Source organism: Denticeps clupeoides, chromosome 6 (assembly GCF_900700375.1).
Source record: "Denticeps clupeoides chromosome 6, fDenClu1.1, whole genome shotgun sequence".
Lineage (NCBI taxonomy): Eukaryota > Metazoa > Chordata > Actinopteri > Clupeiformes > Denticipitidae > Denticeps > Denticeps clupeoides.
Window position 1 is genome coordinate 9,427,849 of NC_041712.1, and position 16,094 is coordinate 9,443,942.

At 43.0% G+C, this 16,094-nt stretch overlaps 2 protein-coding genes across 4 annotated transcripts; both read left to right on the forward strand.

Annotated features, from left to right (window-relative positions):
- Positions 1-636: 636 nt before the first annotated feature.
- nfrkb (nuclear factor related to kappaB binding protein) lies at positions 637-10,307 on the forward strand. 3 transcript variants are annotated; one of them, XM_028983529.1, is made up of 26 exons: positions 637-708; positions 1,138-1,275; positions 1,374-1,575; positions 1,659-1,786; positions 2,283-2,454; positions 2,687-2,791; positions 2,952-3,025; positions 3,160-3,244; positions 3,515-3,683; positions 3,775-3,886; positions 4,046-4,172; positions 4,286-4,363; positions 4,644-4,723; positions 4,845-4,888; positions 5,012-5,072; positions 5,293-5,467; positions 5,674-5,780; positions 5,866-5,989; positions 6,200-6,279; positions 6,397-6,608; positions 6,966-7,239; positions 7,550-7,759; positions 8,045-8,812; positions 9,032-9,138; positions 9,274-9,409; positions 9,911-10,307. In XM_028983529.1, exons 2-26 carry the CDS (start codon positions 1,150-1,152, stop codon positions 10,043-10,045), a joined length of 3,891 nt encoding a protein of 1,296 aa, XP_028839362.1. In that variant the 5' UTR covers positions 637-708; positions 1,138-1,149; the 3' UTR covers positions 10,046-10,307. The 3 variants fall into 3 exon arrangements, with proteins under 3 accessions (XP_028839362.1, XP_028839361.1, XP_028839363.1); XM_028983528.1 differs by having other exon boundaries at positions 659-718; XM_028983530.1 differs by having other exon boundaries at positions 659-718; positions 4,848-4,888.
- Positions 10,308-11,980: 1,673 nt separating this feature from the next.
- LOC114792676 (beta-1,3-galactosyltransferase 1-like) lies at positions 11,981-15,461 on the forward strand. The gene is made up of 2 exons (XM_028984011.1): positions 11,981-12,104; positions 13,251-15,461. The coding sequence occupies exon 2, from the start codon at positions 13,297-13,299 to the stop codon at positions 14,374-14,376; it is 1,080 nt and encodes a 359-aa protein (XP_028839844.1). The 5' UTR covers positions 11,981-12,104; positions 13,251-13,296; the 3' UTR covers positions 14,377-15,461.
- Positions 15,462-16,094: the final 633 nt, after the last annotated feature.

Genomic DNA, 16,094 nt, shown 5'->3' on the forward strand with positions numbered 1-16,094 from the left:
ATTAAATGATAAATCTTTTTCAGTGAAACTAATTCATTTCAATGCATTAAACATAATTTGGTAGGGCTTTTCATATGAGCTATTTCTAACAACAGTTGATTCATTAAAAGTCAGGTTAATAGCAAGTGTTTCTACAAAATAGATAAGCGACAAGACTTTTGTCAGGGACTGTAAATGCTACAATACAGTCGTTAATAAACAATGGCTTCTATTTGTAACTGTTTGCATTCTCAATATGGGTGGAATCAAATTTTATTTATAAGCACAATTAAAAGACAACAGAATATCAAAGTGTGCGTGTTGGTAATTTTGCGACCAGCAGCACCATTCAAGGACAACCAAAAGTACATGTTTTCAACTGCATTCTGTATTCAACTGGAAGCAAGTGAAGCATTTTAGACCAGCTGCGGCCGAAAGAGGAGAAATTGATAAACCGATAAGAGTAATTGCTGTAATCCAAAGTTAGGTCAAGCACCCTCGAGTAAGGATGTTGCAATTCTCTGGTGAGTCTAAAAAGATATCTCAACTACCACTACAATCCAGAAAAGTTTGAAGCTGCTTTAATAGGTTCGTGCAGCATCAATCTTTACCCAAAAACAAATCGGAAATAGTCGGACCCTTTCACATAGCGGACCGGAAGTGGTACGTCCTTGTTATTACTCCTTCCTGGTCTCCTTCTTCAGGTCCTCGCCAGGCTGGGCGCTCATGGTGAATAATCGTGCGTTTCCTGGCGTTTTTATTTCCTCCGTGGAGAACGCTTCGTGGAATTTTGTTAACTGCTCGTCTGAGAAAGGAACGGGTTACCTTCAGTGGTCATTACGTTCAGGACGTCTTAGCTCGCAGCTAGCTGGCTAAATGGATTCAGGTGGCGAATAGTCTACAGGGGGGGTTTAGGCTGCTCTTGTACGAAGATCGTGAACGAATGTACAGATTTTGGTTTAGATTTACTTTAACGCATTGGTGGGTCTGGAGATTAGTAGGGCTAACCCCCTACCTGTCTTCATCTCAATTCATGTTTTATTATGTATTTGCAAGGCAGCTGAAGTTAATATAATTAATATAATTGTCTGTGCATTCTGAGCAGGTCTGATTGTTGCTAATGATGAGAATACGGTTTGCAATTTTGTGTAATTTAAGGTCAGCTAAGACATGGATGATCTGGTTCACATGCTGACAGACCCTTTGGATTCTGGGATGGACAGTACGGGGTGTGTCATGGAGGAATGCTTACTAGGGAATTCTCGTGTGAGGCTTCCAGAGGACCTGCTTGAGGACGTAAGTGTGCGTCTGTTGATGTTTGTGTGCGTTTTTAGCATTACTATGTACATGGTGTCTGCCATTTTTTCTTAATGTGTTGATGTGTGTGCAAGCAGCCCGAGATATTCTTCTCAGTTTTGAGTGAGGATACGTGGTCGGAGGCCCTGACCGATGCCCAGCGGCAGAAGCTAAGCCAGCTTTTGCCTCAGTTCCCTGAGAACAATGCTGCTGAGCAGGAAGGTACAGTCAATGCCCTTTTCAACAACCAAAACTTCTGCTTTGGAAACCCCATTCACTTGGCCCAGAAACTCTTCAGAGGTACCGATCATCCCCTTTGAACACTCAGTTTTGTGTTATGATAGGAAAGGCACCTTTTTAAATTTGATAACTGTTTTCTGTAGATGGCTATTTTAACCCAGAAGTTGTGAAGTACAGGCAACTGTGTGCAAAGTCCCAACGCAAGCGGCAGCTCTACTCCCTGCAGCAGTATTATCACAAGCTACTTAAACAGATCCTTGTTTCCAGAAAGGTAACCTGCCAATCAGTTAGTCCTTGCTCCATGTTTGTCACCACATTTGTTCATTTAATAGGAACACCTATTCAAGCTTTATTGTCATTTAAACATGTATAATGCAATGATCAACATTTCCTGTGGTGGAGAAATGGCAAAGTTCAACTTTGATTATATGGAGGCTGCATAGCTGGGCACTTGTATAGCTTAGACCCAAACAAAGTAGCCTGCAATCATTCACATCTGTAAGCACCCACAGCACAAAATACAATACCACAGGGACACACACAGTATTCAATCACAAACTCACAAATAACCCATATCATACAAGACAAAATCACTAATAATATCTGATAAATGCTGTAAATGTAAATATTATTATTTTAACAATCGTGGTCCTTTACAGTAGTAATTACAGTAGTATTAACAGATATTAACAGTTTTCTGTTGATTGCAAACTAATTTAGAAATGTGAAATCATTGTGCAACAGCAGAATTTATAACATCTTTGTAGGAGCTTTTGGAGATGGCAGCCTCTAATGGACCTGAACTGGCTGTGAAGCGACGCTTCACAACACCCTCCCATGGAGAGATGCGGGAGGAGCGGGTGAGACACAGAGTGGGGAGGATCCTGAGAGAGGTGAAGAACGAGTGTGGTGACAGCAACTTGTCATCTGATGATGATGGTGAGTCAGTTGACAAATGCCCCAAATCTCTAACAGTGTGTCCAGATATCCATTTAAACAAGCAGACCACACCCTCCACATTAGGTCCTGATAATTTACACTACTACATTGCTTTGGAAGTCTTTTTTACATTGTGTGAAAATCTGTGGAACCCTGAGGTAGGATGTGAACAAAGTGAACTTTTTTATTATGCATCTTGTCTTTTCTGTTCATGTATTTTCTGTCTCTACAGAATTGGGACCATGGATAACGTCTCCTCAGTCACCTTCCTCCCCCACCCCCACAGTCTCCCTAAGAGTGGTGCCTAGCCTCTCCACCCAAGATATGAAAACCAGGGGTCAGCATTTTCACGGCTGTAAAAAATTCTCAGCATCAGCTAAAACAGCATAAATATGTGTTTGCATTATGTCTCCTTTTTGCTAAGGTTATGCATGATGGTGAGTGACTAAATTATGATTGAGTGATTAATGAGTCATTAATTTATTTCTGCAATCCAGACAAGACTGAGTTAGGAGAGAAAGATCTGAAAGCCATGCTGAGGAGGCACAGAGAGAAGAGAAAACACCAACCGGTTGGTGAACCATGTGTACATTCTTGTCTCAAATCATGGACTTATTACAGAATTAATGTATGCATGTTAAATACAATGACAGTAAAATGCTAATGAGCACTGTAAATCACCGTTTATTTATCCTTCACATTTAGGATCACCCAGATCTGATGACATCTGATCTCCACCTTGGTGACATTATGTCACGAGTCAATATAGGAAAGAAAGGCTCTGTTATGGGTGAGGCTGATCAAGCAGTAAAATGTCATTTTATTGCAGGAAGTTGCTGATGATACATGAAAAAGTGCATAAAATGTTTAATTTTCTGTGGCTTAATTAAATGATTTTAACATTTCTTAGGCATTTTGTCTCATTAGGCTCATAGTTTGCATTCACACCAGCCAAAATACTAAAATCTTCAATGTGTGTTTTATTAGTGAGCAAACATTGACAAAGTTGAGGAATTTGCCCTGTGTGATGTATTTATACGCCTTGTTCCACTATGAACAGCTCTGTTAGACTTGGCTCTTCCCAAAAAGAGAATGAGAGAGGAGAAAAAGAAAAAGAAAGTTCGCCCCGTCAAACTTGAGTCTGAGGACGCCTGTGACCACCTGCTGCCTTCAACCAACTCCAACGCCTCCGATACCCCCAGTGTCCCCCTGCTCAGTGTCAAGGAAGAGTGAGTCTGTGCTCCTCTCTGCTCATCTCTTAACTCCTTTCATTTTATTGTCACTGACTAGTTTCATGGGGAGCATCCCTTTCCCTTCCAGGCCGATGGAGGAGTCTCAGACCAGTCCAGCTCAGGTGGAGGAGATAGCAGTCAGCTTCTTCAACCTATTGGAGGATGTCCTGAGGCAGGAGGGTTTGGCAAACTCAGCACAGGTATTGTCTGTTTCTTTACACACCATGAAACTTCTATTATAAACAGGAGTTGTCAGTATTATTAATATGTCTCATTAGTTCAAAAGCAATTTTACCATCCTGACCTCTTAGCTATATCACTCATGTGTGCTGTATTGGACCTGATGTTGCTTTTCTCAGTTGGAGGAGAAGGTGCAGCAGTGGCAGATGTCTCCAGCCAGCACTCTCAATCCCTGGTTCTCTCTTGTCCCCTGCTGGTCAGAGCTGGTAGTGCCTGCACTTCACTTCTTGGCAGGAGAGAGCAAACGTAAGACGTTTTTGTGATCAGGAAGCAATTTTCTTTTATTCCACAGACTGCACGTTTGTCTTTTCATGTTTTATTTAGGCATTCATTTGTAACTCTGTGTTGCTTTTTCACAGCTGGACTTATAGGTTTACCCAGTGGCTTCTCTCCTCTTGTGGAATTTCGTGAGCTGTCTCAGCAGTGGAAATGGACAGGTAGATAATTCATTTTTATTTTGTATTTTTTAAATAGTTCATATTTCCCAAATTAGTATATAACTGATCCTTGTGTGAATTTATCAAATTTTGAGCATTCAGTGTAGTGAGGCTGGCTAGACAGATGCTTGAGCTTCTATGGGGCATTATTATGTTCTGTGCTTTACAGTCTCTGCATTCTGTTCCCTCAGCTCTAGATGTTTGCACATCCCAAATGGGGTAATAGTCACCTCCAGTAAATACCATAATTTTATTGTGCTTATGTCCTTGGCTGTGCCAGGTGTCACTCAGGATGGAGAGAAGGATCTGAGTGCACTGTGTCAACTCTGGCTGGAATCTAAAGACCATTTGGTTGTCAAGGTAACCACACCCCTAGTAAATGTGGTGGATGGAAGTGTTCAGAGAATAAGTCATGGGATGAAGAAATTAAGGCCTCTGATGGGTGTGACTTTGATCTGGATTAATATTTTGTTAATCGCAGCAGGAGGGAGAGGACACAGACCTGCCGCCCCCAACACCCAGAGTGTACGTTTTTCAAATAAACACAGAATAGTTATTTATTGTAAACAGAAACAATTAATGGAAAATGCCTTTGAAATTTAAATGCTTTACATCTTCTTATTGATTTGTCTTTCTGTCACTGGATAGATGGACCGATTATGTGGTGCGACCCAGCACAGGAGAAGAGCGACACATTTTTCAAGAGCAGGTCTGTCAACCCATCCATCTTTCCAGTCCGTTTTATATCTGAATTTCTCAGCATCATTTCATTTTATGATCTTCAGTGATTACAATAAGAATGTTAATTATATAAGACCAGGGGGTCTGAACATACGTGTAGCTGTAGCTATATTTATTGCAATACAATATGCCTTTGGGGGGAGCTTATTCATCCTGGCTATATTTATGTCATGTCACATGCACTACAGGAACAGCAGCGCTACGACCAGCCACACAAAGCCTTCACATTCCGCATGCACGGGTTTGAGTCAGTGGTGGGGCCTGTCAAAGGGGTCTTTGACAAGGAGACCTCCTTGAACAAAGCTCGTGAGCATTCGCTCCTGCGCTCTGACCGCCCTCCCTACGTCACCATCCTCTCTCTGGGTGAGAAAGCTGTGTGTGGAGTCTGTCAGATGGAGTAGTTTGGTGCTCAAGCGAGAAATTTAGCCAGATATGAAGTGAAACCCTTTCTGGATATGCTAGCTGTGTGCTACATTATTTTATTAAGTATCTGATTTAAAGAAGTCTGCATGTTTATTCTGCAAGTTTGAATGAGGTGTGTGTTCCTGACTGTCTATGTGTGTTACCAGTACGTGATGCTGCTGCTCGGCTGCCTAATGGTGAAGGCACCAGAGCTGAGATCTGTGAGCTGTTAAAAGACTCCCAGTTCCTCGCCCCTGATGTCACCAGTGCCCAGGTCAGACTTGAGTCTAGCCTAATCTTTTTACACACAGAAAAAAATGAATATCGAATGCTTATATGCATATGTGTTTATGGTATAGGTGAACACTGTGGTAAGTGGGGCTCTGGACCGACTGCACTACGAGAAGGACCCTTGTGTGAAGTATGACATTGGTCGCAAGCTCTGGATCTACCTGCACAGGAGCCGCAGCCAAGAGGAGTTTGGTAGGTCCCAAGCTCGTGGGACTGGAGCTTTTGCTTGTGGTTTCGTGATCTGAGTCAAACAGTGACAACAGTTGCACAGTTGTTGTCTGTTGCACAGTTTAAGCTTTTTTTTTTTTATCTATTATTTAATAATGTTCTGAATCAAATGTGTGAATATGCTGTAGGAAACGCTGACTTGAGATGCTGAGGCTCCCTCTGTTTTCTCTACAGAACGAATCCATCAGGCTCAGGCAGCAGCTGCTAAAGCCAGAAAAGCCCTCCAGCAGAAACCCAAACCTGCAGCCAAACCTGTGAGTGCCTCATGCTGTCTGCACCTGACTTTTGAAGCCCTGTGCTCTGGTGTACTTTCTGTTTTTGAGTTTGTGGGATTGCGATTAAACTGTTCAACTGCCTTTTCTGTGCTGCAGAAGACTGGCAGTAAGGAGGGGAGCTCAAAAAACCCTGGATGTTCAGAAACTGGGCAGAGTGGCATCACTGAGCCTGCAGCAGTAACTGGCGGCACCTTGCCTCCCCCTCCCACCACCCCAACAGCCAGCACACCGGGCACCCCTAAGTCCCCCCATCCCCCGTCCACCCCAACCAAAGCTGGCATCCTGGAGACAGTGAAAACCAGTCCAAGGTGAGTGCTCAAGCACTCCCTAGTATGGGATTTTAGGGTGAATAAAAATTATTTTATGTGATTAAATGTTTCTGAAATGTTTTGATTGTTGGAAGATTTTGACACTATGTTTGTGTGGGTGAAGAAGGCTTTGAAGTTTTTTTTATTATTTTGGACCGTTTTTTGGTCACCTCTGGTTAGCACACACACACACACACACACACACACACACACATATCTACATACATACATATTCATTCTATTCTAATATTCTAGAAACACTGGGTCATGATTTGGCTGAACTGTTATAACACTGATTCAAAATGAGCTGTGTACACATGTTGAGACCCTTTTTTCCTCTTCTCTTGCTTCATGCAGTGTCCTGCTAGTATCTCCCCCCTCCATGCCGCAGCTTGGGACCTTGCTTACTGCTGGGCAGTCAGGGTCTCAAGCATCCCAGGCTCCAGTGCAGCCTGGAGCTCGAGTAGTGAGCCACCCCACCACTACCGCTCTGCCTCAGGTGCGAGTAGTAACAGCGCAGCCGGGTCAACCCAACACTTCTGGAGCCCAGTCGACACCGACACTGGTGCACCAGGCCCCACAGCACATAAGAGTTCCTGTAAGCATGGCTCAGGGCAAGAGCATCACACAGGTGAGCTGCTCTGCAGTCTCCTGATGTCGACTGCCATAAAGATTATTAAAAATGTATATAAATTCATGCTATTATGCCTGTCTATCAACAAAGTCTAGATTTTTGTGGTGTGCGTTTATGCACGTTTTAACAAATATCTTCACTCTAAGATAAAAACATTTTACTACACCTCATTAGGAATTGTGAGGAAGATTGGGAATAAAAAAACACTTATTCAAAAATTAAAACTTAAGATTAATTAAAGGCGTAGAAAAGTAATTTTATTGCATTATTATTGCCACTCATAAAGATAAGTGTATTTGCGTCTCAGGCTGTAGTGAACCTTCCTGTGAGGACACAGGCAGGGGGCAGTCCAGTGCAGGTCCAGACTAGTCGGGGTCAGACAACGCTCACAGTCTCTGGCCTGGCATCTGCTGTCATGGCAACCAAAGCACAGAGCAGTGCGCCTGGAAGCCCCAACCACACTCCCCCATCCCCTGCCATACTGCAAGGAGTCACCAGCCAGAACATCATTAAACAGGTATACACACACAGAGACTGCGTACTGACACCTTTTGTATATTTCTCTATACTTCTCTGATGCTGGTGGGGAAAGGGGCATGGTCTTTGATCCACTGAAACAAAATAAATCACCTGGTCAGAAACAGGTTTATTCTTCCATGAGAATAAGTAGTAGAGTCCTTCATAAATATCAGTGACATTCCAGGGTGCAAATAAATGTCCCATGCGCTGTCATCATGTTTTACCTGTGTTGTTTTTATGTTCTGATTTTCTTGTGGAACCTGCTTGATTTTCCCACGCCCAGGTTGCTATTACCGGACAGTTAGGGGTTAAGACCCAGACAGGAGCAGGTATCCCCCTTACGGCCACAAACCTGCGCATTCAGGGCAAAGATGTCTTGCGTCTGCCCCCGTCTTCTATCACCACAGACGCGAAGGGTCAGACGGTGCTTCGCATCACGCCTGACATGATGGCCACACTCACCAAGTCGCCCATGGCAACTGTCAAGCTCACACCGGACATGCTCGGTTCTGCCACAGCAACGGCAGGAAGCAAGGCCATCTCTGCCACCCTGCATGTCACCACAACCCCCCAACCTTCGACCCCTGCTCCTACCGGCTCTGCCATGGCTGAAGCCAAGACCCCCACTGCTGCACTGGCTACAGCTGCAGGCGCAACCGCCACACTGGTAAAGACTGCCAGAGACACTGCAATTCGGCTGATGCCTGCACTTGGGGTAACAGTGGCAGAGCAGAAAGCCCGGACTTTCACCACTGTCACCTCCTCACCTGATGCCAAGGCCGGCACCACCATCCGAATCATGCCTGGACTTGGTGTGATACCGCAGAAGCAGGGGCAGGCTCTCACTGTCACCACAAATACCACTGCCGGCAAACAGACCCTGGGACCCTCAGGGGCGGCGACCGTCACCATAGCAACCAGCGGAGTGGCAGGGGCAAAAGGTGTGACGATAGGACCTGGTGCCACAGCTGCGTCATCGATCTCGCTGGGCGCAGGCACCGCCACTGTGAGGCAGGTGCCCGTCAGTGCCACTGTTGTGGCCACCCAGGCTGTAAGATATTTATTTATTTATTTATTTACCTGTATTTAAATTTGAATGAAATCTAGGTATATTTACAAATCGACACACATCTCAGTGAGAGAACTATCAGAAGTAATCAGTGTCTTTGCGCTGATTTGCCATGTCATTAGTTAAATTTCAGAGGGAAACATTAATTGCATCGTCAGCATTTTTTCCCTCTGGCTGATTTCTGATCCTGTCTCTCTCCAGGGGAAGCTACCTGCAAGGATCACTGTTCCCTTGTCGGTACTTAGCCAGCCTCTCAAGAGCAAAAGCGTGGTAACCACACCCATCCTTAAAGGCAACATCAGCACCAAGTGAGCAGCCACCTCCCTCGTTTTATACTATTTTAATTAATAAAGCAAAAAACACAATTAGTGAACCATTTTGAATTAGTTGGATGGGCATCATTTTCACAGTGTGTCATCTTGTCACTTCTCCTCTGACTGCAGCATCGGCAGTCTTGGCAGAAACATTATCTTGACTACAATGCCAGCTGGGACCAAGCTCATTGCTGGGAACAAGCCAGTCAGCTTTGTGACGGCGCAGCAGCTGCAGCAGCTCCAGCAACAGGGACAGGCCACACAGGTGGGTGCGCCCAGAAGAGCAGGTGTGTGTGTTCTGCGGGCAGGTTGCTAAAAGGGATTGTGCAGGTGACCAAGGACTGTGTTGGAGAAGTTCTCTGAATCCTCATGAATTAAATGGGTTATACTAAAATAAATAAATAAATAAACGTGTTCAAACACTGCAAGAGAGTGAAATTGTGATGCGGGATGACTGAAAGTGATTAACACCCAGTGCACACAGTGAAAAGTGGTTCGGGATTTGAACCAGCAACCCTCTGATTATGGCTCTGTTTCCTTAACTGCTAGACCTATCTATGAAAAGGGGTTTGTAAAAGGCAGTGCTACCAGAAACAAGGTCATGTGGTGTCACGTGTCTCATTAATTCACGTGTGAAGTAAATCGTTAGGTTCTAAATAAAAATAATTGTTTTAGGTTTTTGATCACTGTAAAGGTTTTACGGTGTGAGGAACCTCACAATTTCCTCTTGCATATGTAAATCGTTTCTTTTTGCTTATTTCTATAGGTCCGCATCCAGACTGTCCCGGCGCAGCAGCTCCAGCAGAGGACTGCAACCGGCTCTCCCAAATCTGTGTCTGCAGTGGTCGTCAGCACTGCTCCCGCCCCTAAAACAGCACCAGACCCACCAGCCCCAAACTGACAACTATAAGTTGTGTTCGTGATCAGAGCTTTGAGTTAACCTCAGCAAATATGCGTTTGTAGAAGTTTGTGTATTTGTTTGAAGTGTGTACCGAGTCCCACTGCTTTATCAAGTTTTCGGTTATGGAACTGCTTCTTATATTCTTATGCTGCTTGTGTATTGGTTCACGGTTGTTATCTGACAGTAAACCACAAAGCCCTGTTAATTTTTTCTAAAAACTGTTGTGTGGATATTTTTCAAATGGTAAAGGGAAGAACGTCAAGTGAAGCTTCTTCAGTGTTGGTTCATGTACGTTTTTACGGCAGCTGGATTTTCTATACACACACAGCTCAAAAAATTAAATGAACACTTTGAAAACTCATCAATGATGTGGATGCCACATCATTGTATTAAAATGACAACGATCAACCTATAGCAGGCTTACAGAGGAACGTTCTGTTTGGTTTAGGTCAGGTGAGCATGGGGGTCAGTAAATGGTGTCAGTTCCTGCATCCTACAGGAACTGCCTGCAGGAACAGGCTCTGTATTATTATGCACCAGCAGGAACCCAGGACCCACTGCGCTGTCAAAGGGTCTAAGGTACATAATGGAAGTCATGGTGCCGCCATTTGTCCTCAGGCCACCTTCATGAAGTCTTTTTTGAATGGAGGTGACTGTGTAGGGCTCTGGGACCACTCAGCCTGTTCTTCTATGCACAAAGGAGCAGATCCGGTCCTGCTGGTTGGTTAAGGAATTTCAACGCCCCTGTCTAGCTCTCCTAGAAACTGCCTGTCCCTTCTAATCTCCATGCTCTTAGGACCGTGCAAGTATCGCCTCATGCCACGAGTAGTGACACTGACCCTATTAATATGCAAAACTACTTAAAAACATTCCAAAAAGGATGAGGAAAATGTGGCCTCCGCCTTGTTGTCAATTTAGTGAATGTTGCTAATCGCTGAATAACCACCCCCTATACTACTTAACTGACCTGATCAATATTCTGGAGGTTAACTGACTGTGCAAATGTCACCAATTCAAACAAGTGCACACAAAAACCACAGTTTATCTGCTGCAAGAAAGTTTGTTAACTTCACAAAAAAACAGTCCATTAGTCCATTAATTGCAGAATTTGCTTATTATATTATGCATTTTGTGTATAGAAAAAAACAAGGTCTTCACAGCTCTGTTATCCTATTATTTTCAAAGCAGCAATTCAGACTTGTTCTCCATCTGGAGACTTTGGCTTGTAGGAGATCATTCATTAGATTACAGAGTTTGCAGAGACCAACACCCTGTTCTTACATCTCTACATATGAACAAAACATAAGTCCCTTCCTGCGCATTTGTTGTAAAGATAAAAAAAAAAAACAATATATTATATACAATTGTGTTGTATTGATAATAGAGCCCTTTCTCCTGGTATAGGGGTGCAGAAACATATGCTGATATGTGCAAAAATGAACATGTTAAAATTGTGACATAAATACACACAAAGGTGCATGAACCTAATGCATTCAAATATTTCTATTCTGACCTTCAAATGCAAAACAGGAACCAATCTAAACTGTTCTTAATTTGTGTTTTTCTGGTTTTCATTCCAATTTCTGGTGCGCAGTAGAAGGCTTCATGAATAAAAGCACACCAACAATAAGATTAGGACAGCAGGAGTTGAAAAACAATATGTCCAGGGAGCCGTAAATCTGAAAAGAATTTTTTCTTCTTGTTTCCTGGTTGCTGATTAGAAGCCGTTTAATGCATGCAAAAGATCCCTACCCTACACCCACAACACAAACAGAAAATATTGACTAACTTTTTATTAGGGTAATATTTAGCAGCATACTTCGTGCACACACCTGCCCACAGGAGAGGAATCACAAGGCTGTTGGTTGGTCTGTGCTGGCTCCTCCCCTTCCATGATGAATCCACAAGGGTATGTGGCAGAAATACATTCGGGTAATTTGCCAAGAGGCACGCGTTCCCTGCTCTCATTGTATTTCATTGTATTTAGCATATACTCATGTTTCCCAGTTTTCCCTGGTAATTCCAGTCTGACTAGTCAGACCCTGCTCTTCTCAGACAGGTAAGATGTTCTTCCTGTAAGAAATAGTTTGGAGGCTGATGGCGTAATAACCGTATTTCTATATGAATTATTTATTTGGGAGGATTGAATTTGTAATTTGGCAACATTGCAGTCCCAAGGGCAATTTCAGGGCTTTTTTTAGTTACACACTGAGAGTGGATGATATGCTGTTGCTTTTTTACTGTATTGTCTAGAATATAACACACATATATCTTTACTTTACTTTACTTTACTTTATTTGGCAGACGCTTTTATCCAAAGCGACTTACAATGGGAAGACACCAGCAATATATAACACACGTTCTGTATAAAGATATGGTCTCTAAAAGACTGCTTTTAAAAAAAAGTCTCTTGAAAAAGGGGTGTCTCATATTCATATCAGCAATGTAAATAATATTGTAACCACTGTGAAGAATGTAACTACCCTTATAGCAGATATATACAAGCTCAGGTGATTCACCCAAGGGGGGGACCAGTGTCTAGGTTCGTGGAGGTAAATGCTGTGCTATGTGATAGCCAGGGAAAAAGATGCTCAGACCAGGGGAGACAGTTGAACTTACTAAGTATATTTAAATGGAAATAAGAAAATAAATGTACAATCTAACAGCCGGCATTCACTATAACAAAACAACAAAAACTTCTCTTATAAAACCATAACATAATAATTAACATGTAACAATTTGCAATAATTATAAAGTCTCTCTCTTTTTCCTTCTTCCCAAATTGAGTTGTTTTCTTCTTAGTCAGTGCGTTATAGTCTAGTAGGTCTTTCGTCAGTAAGTCTTAGTCAGTAGGTAACAGTCAAAGTCAAGGATGTCAGATCAAGTCCTACCACACCGGTGACCTGTGTGATGGAGAAGGAATGGAGAAGTTCCCTCTCAGATAGGTGAAGAACATCCGCTTTCCAGGTGGCTCGCCATCCCCCTCGTCAGGGAGAAATCCAGCTTTCAATTTCTTCCGAGGAAGGCTCAATAGAACAAAAAAAAATTACTTTTCATTAATTACACCATCCCTATATGAAATGAGGGACTCTTTCTACTGGGTTACACCATACTGTTCTTTTTTAAATCTACCAATTAACAGAGATTTAAATGTTTATTTAAATTCTATTTAATTTTGATTAATTCCTTTTTTTTTTTCTTCTAGAATACGTCCACCGCCATTTTGTTTCCTCTTGATTGTACTTTTAAGGATGATGACCACAAATTTTAATCATAAGAACATCCAAGAGAGTATTCCAGAGTCAAGACCACCATGTAAACGTAACCCATCTTTCTGCTTCATATTTCTTCTCATTCTTAGTGTGTGTTTTATTTTTTATTTTTACACTTATGACTTTTCTACAAACAAAATATTTGATATGCTGAGGGACCTGCAAAATTCAACACCGGCAACAACAACAGACATGCCAACAGCAGCACCAACATTGAAATCACTGCATCCATACTTTGTGGAGTATCCACATAAATATGACTTCATTGTGAATGAAGAGCATCGCTGCCAGGAGGAGATAACCTTTTTGGCCCTGATGGTACCAGTGGCGCCGAATGACCACGTGCATCGGGAAGTCATCCGTAAAACGTGGGGCAGCGAGAGGGTGGTGCTTGGTAAAAATGTGACTCTATTCTTCCTGCTGGGTTTGCCAAGTGGGGAGGACAGAGAGAACATGCAGCAGAATTTGCTCCTGGAATCTGCAGAACACCATGACCTGCTGCAGAGTGACTTTGTGGACAGTTACAACAACTTAACCATCAAGACCATGGTGATGCTGGAGTGGCTGAATGCCCACTGTCCTAAGGCCACGTTTGCTATGAAGATAGACTCAGATGCGTTCCTCAACGTGCCAAACCTGGTGAAACTGCTCCTGGAAGCTCCACACAAAAACTACATAACTGGTCTTGTGAGATACAACTCCCCTGTGGTACGGAATACCAATTCCAAGTGGTACGTTCCTGAGGAGGTGTTTGCTGAGCCGGTATTTCCACCAAATGTTTTGGGCTTGGGCTATGTCTTTTCCACAGATCTCTGCAGCAAGCTAGTTGAAGCAGCTCAGCACGTTAGAGCTGTCTACATAGAGGACGTCTACATTGGCATGTGCCTGAAACACCTTGGCATCTTACCCACTTACCCACCCAACTGGTCAAGGTTTTATGTGAGTACCCCAGAGCCATACAACTGCAGTCATTATCCAAAGCTGATTCTTTCCTTGCCTCACAACCCCAGTCATCAAGAGAACCTCTGGAAGAATCTCCAGAGTCAACAGTGTTCATGAGCCAGATTGTATTCTGTGGGATGGCCAAATTCGTTTACCAAATATACTTGACATGAGAATAAGATGACATTGACTGTGTCAATACCATTTAATTTAATCAGTAATTAATGATTATAATTATAATTAATTAATTATATATATATATATATATCATTTTTTGCATTTTTTTTCTCTCCCTCTCTCTCCTGTTTTCCTGCTCGCTCCTTCTTCTCATCTATTGTCTCATACCTTGAGAGACTCTGAACTGAGGAAATCATGAATTTAATCAATTGGTCTGTCAGTGTGATTGACACCATTTTGTCATAGAAAAATCCACATTCGGGGGAACCTGAGTGTCCTTCTGGATTGTATGCTGCAGACATGTTGGTGCTCAGACTGTGATGATCGATTGCAGATTGGCCAACATCACTGTGACTATTGATCACAATTGGATACCATCTTGAAGAAATTCACAGCTCTGCACAGAATGTTGGCTGGAGACCAGCGTTGACACTGATCTGGAACTTCACATCTTTAAGCACGGATAACCCAAACAACCCATCCTATCAGTTTTTGGCCTTTCCTAATCAGCACTGGCCTCGGCCGTGGCCGTTGCTGATCCAAAACACCCCCGGAGGTCGGGGGCAGCAAGACTCTCTCTCCACCATCCCAAGGACATCACCACCCCCCCCATCCAATGCCTGCGTCAGCTTCAAACCCCCAGCGTGGATGGGTAGGTCTGTTGACCAGTGCCTCCAGTGGCTGCAGGATGAAATGGCTTGTTGTTTAAGATAAACTGTTGCGAGTGACTTTTTATGTTGTGTACTGGCCATGCGCTTGTGTGCCGAGGTGTTTTCAATTCAGTTCCTAGATTCTGTTATCTAGGTTTTTTCCATATCCCCTATCTTCCTGAACTGTCTACCCCCATGTGATTTTTGTGTATATGAATGCTCAGGTTGATGGCCAGTTTGTGATTAGTGACATGGTGTATTGCAACAGCAATAAAGGGTTTTCCTCATATATCAACACACAAACATACATATATTGTATGTACATCATACAAACATATTACACATAATATATTATAATATACATATTACAATATATTATAATATATAATGGTGGAGGATTTATGTATATAGTTAAGGAATTGGCCCTGTAATCAGAAGGTTGCCGGTTCGAATCCCGATCTGCCAAGGTGGCACTGAGGTGCCACTGAGCAAAGCACCGTCCCCACACACTGCTCCCCGGGCGCCTGTCATGGCTGCCCACTGCTCAAATTTCACTGTGTGCACCGTGTGCTGTGCTGCTGTACTTTACTCCAATTATAGCCATACGTTTAGCCAATATTCCATTCAAAAATACATTTATTGTGTTAATTGAATTTGAAAGATAGAAAGAAAGAAAGTGATTAATTGTTACACGTGACACACCACAGCACAGCACACAGTGCACACAGTGAAATGTGGTCTCTACTTCTAACTGATGGAGCAGTGAGCAACCATGAAAGGAGGCCAGTGTGTAGGGACGGTGCTTTGCTCAGTGGCTCCTCAGTGGCACCTTGGCGGTTAAGGGTTTTAAGGAGTAAATCACAGTTCCTCAAGCATTTGGTTTGGTTTGTTTTTTTCATGGTTAAGAATCTTGTCGCTGCGTTTTATTTGCGTCTTATTCTGAGTTTCTTCTGGCTGTATGAATTTGCCTTTTGCCTGTACCTGACCTCTGATTTCACTTATTATTCA

Bases quoted from the DNA above. Each gene is read 5' to 3' on its own strand.
- nfrkb (XM_028983529.1), top strand. From the start codon at position 1,150: ATGGATGATCTGGTTCACATGCTGACAGACCCTTTGGATTCTGGGATG. The intron at 1,787-2,282 runs GTAACCTGCCAA...ACATCTTTGTAG, and splicing joins AGATCCTTGTTTCCAGAAAG to GAGCTTTTGGAGATGGCAGC. The intron at 8,813-9,031 runs GTAAGATATTTA...GTCTCTCTCCAG, and splicing joins CTGTTGTGGCCACCCAGGCT to GGGAAGCTACCTGCAAGGAT.
- LOC114792676 (XM_028984011.1), top strand. From the start codon at position 13,297: ATGATGACCACAAATTTTAATCATAAGAACATCCAAGAGAGTATTCCA.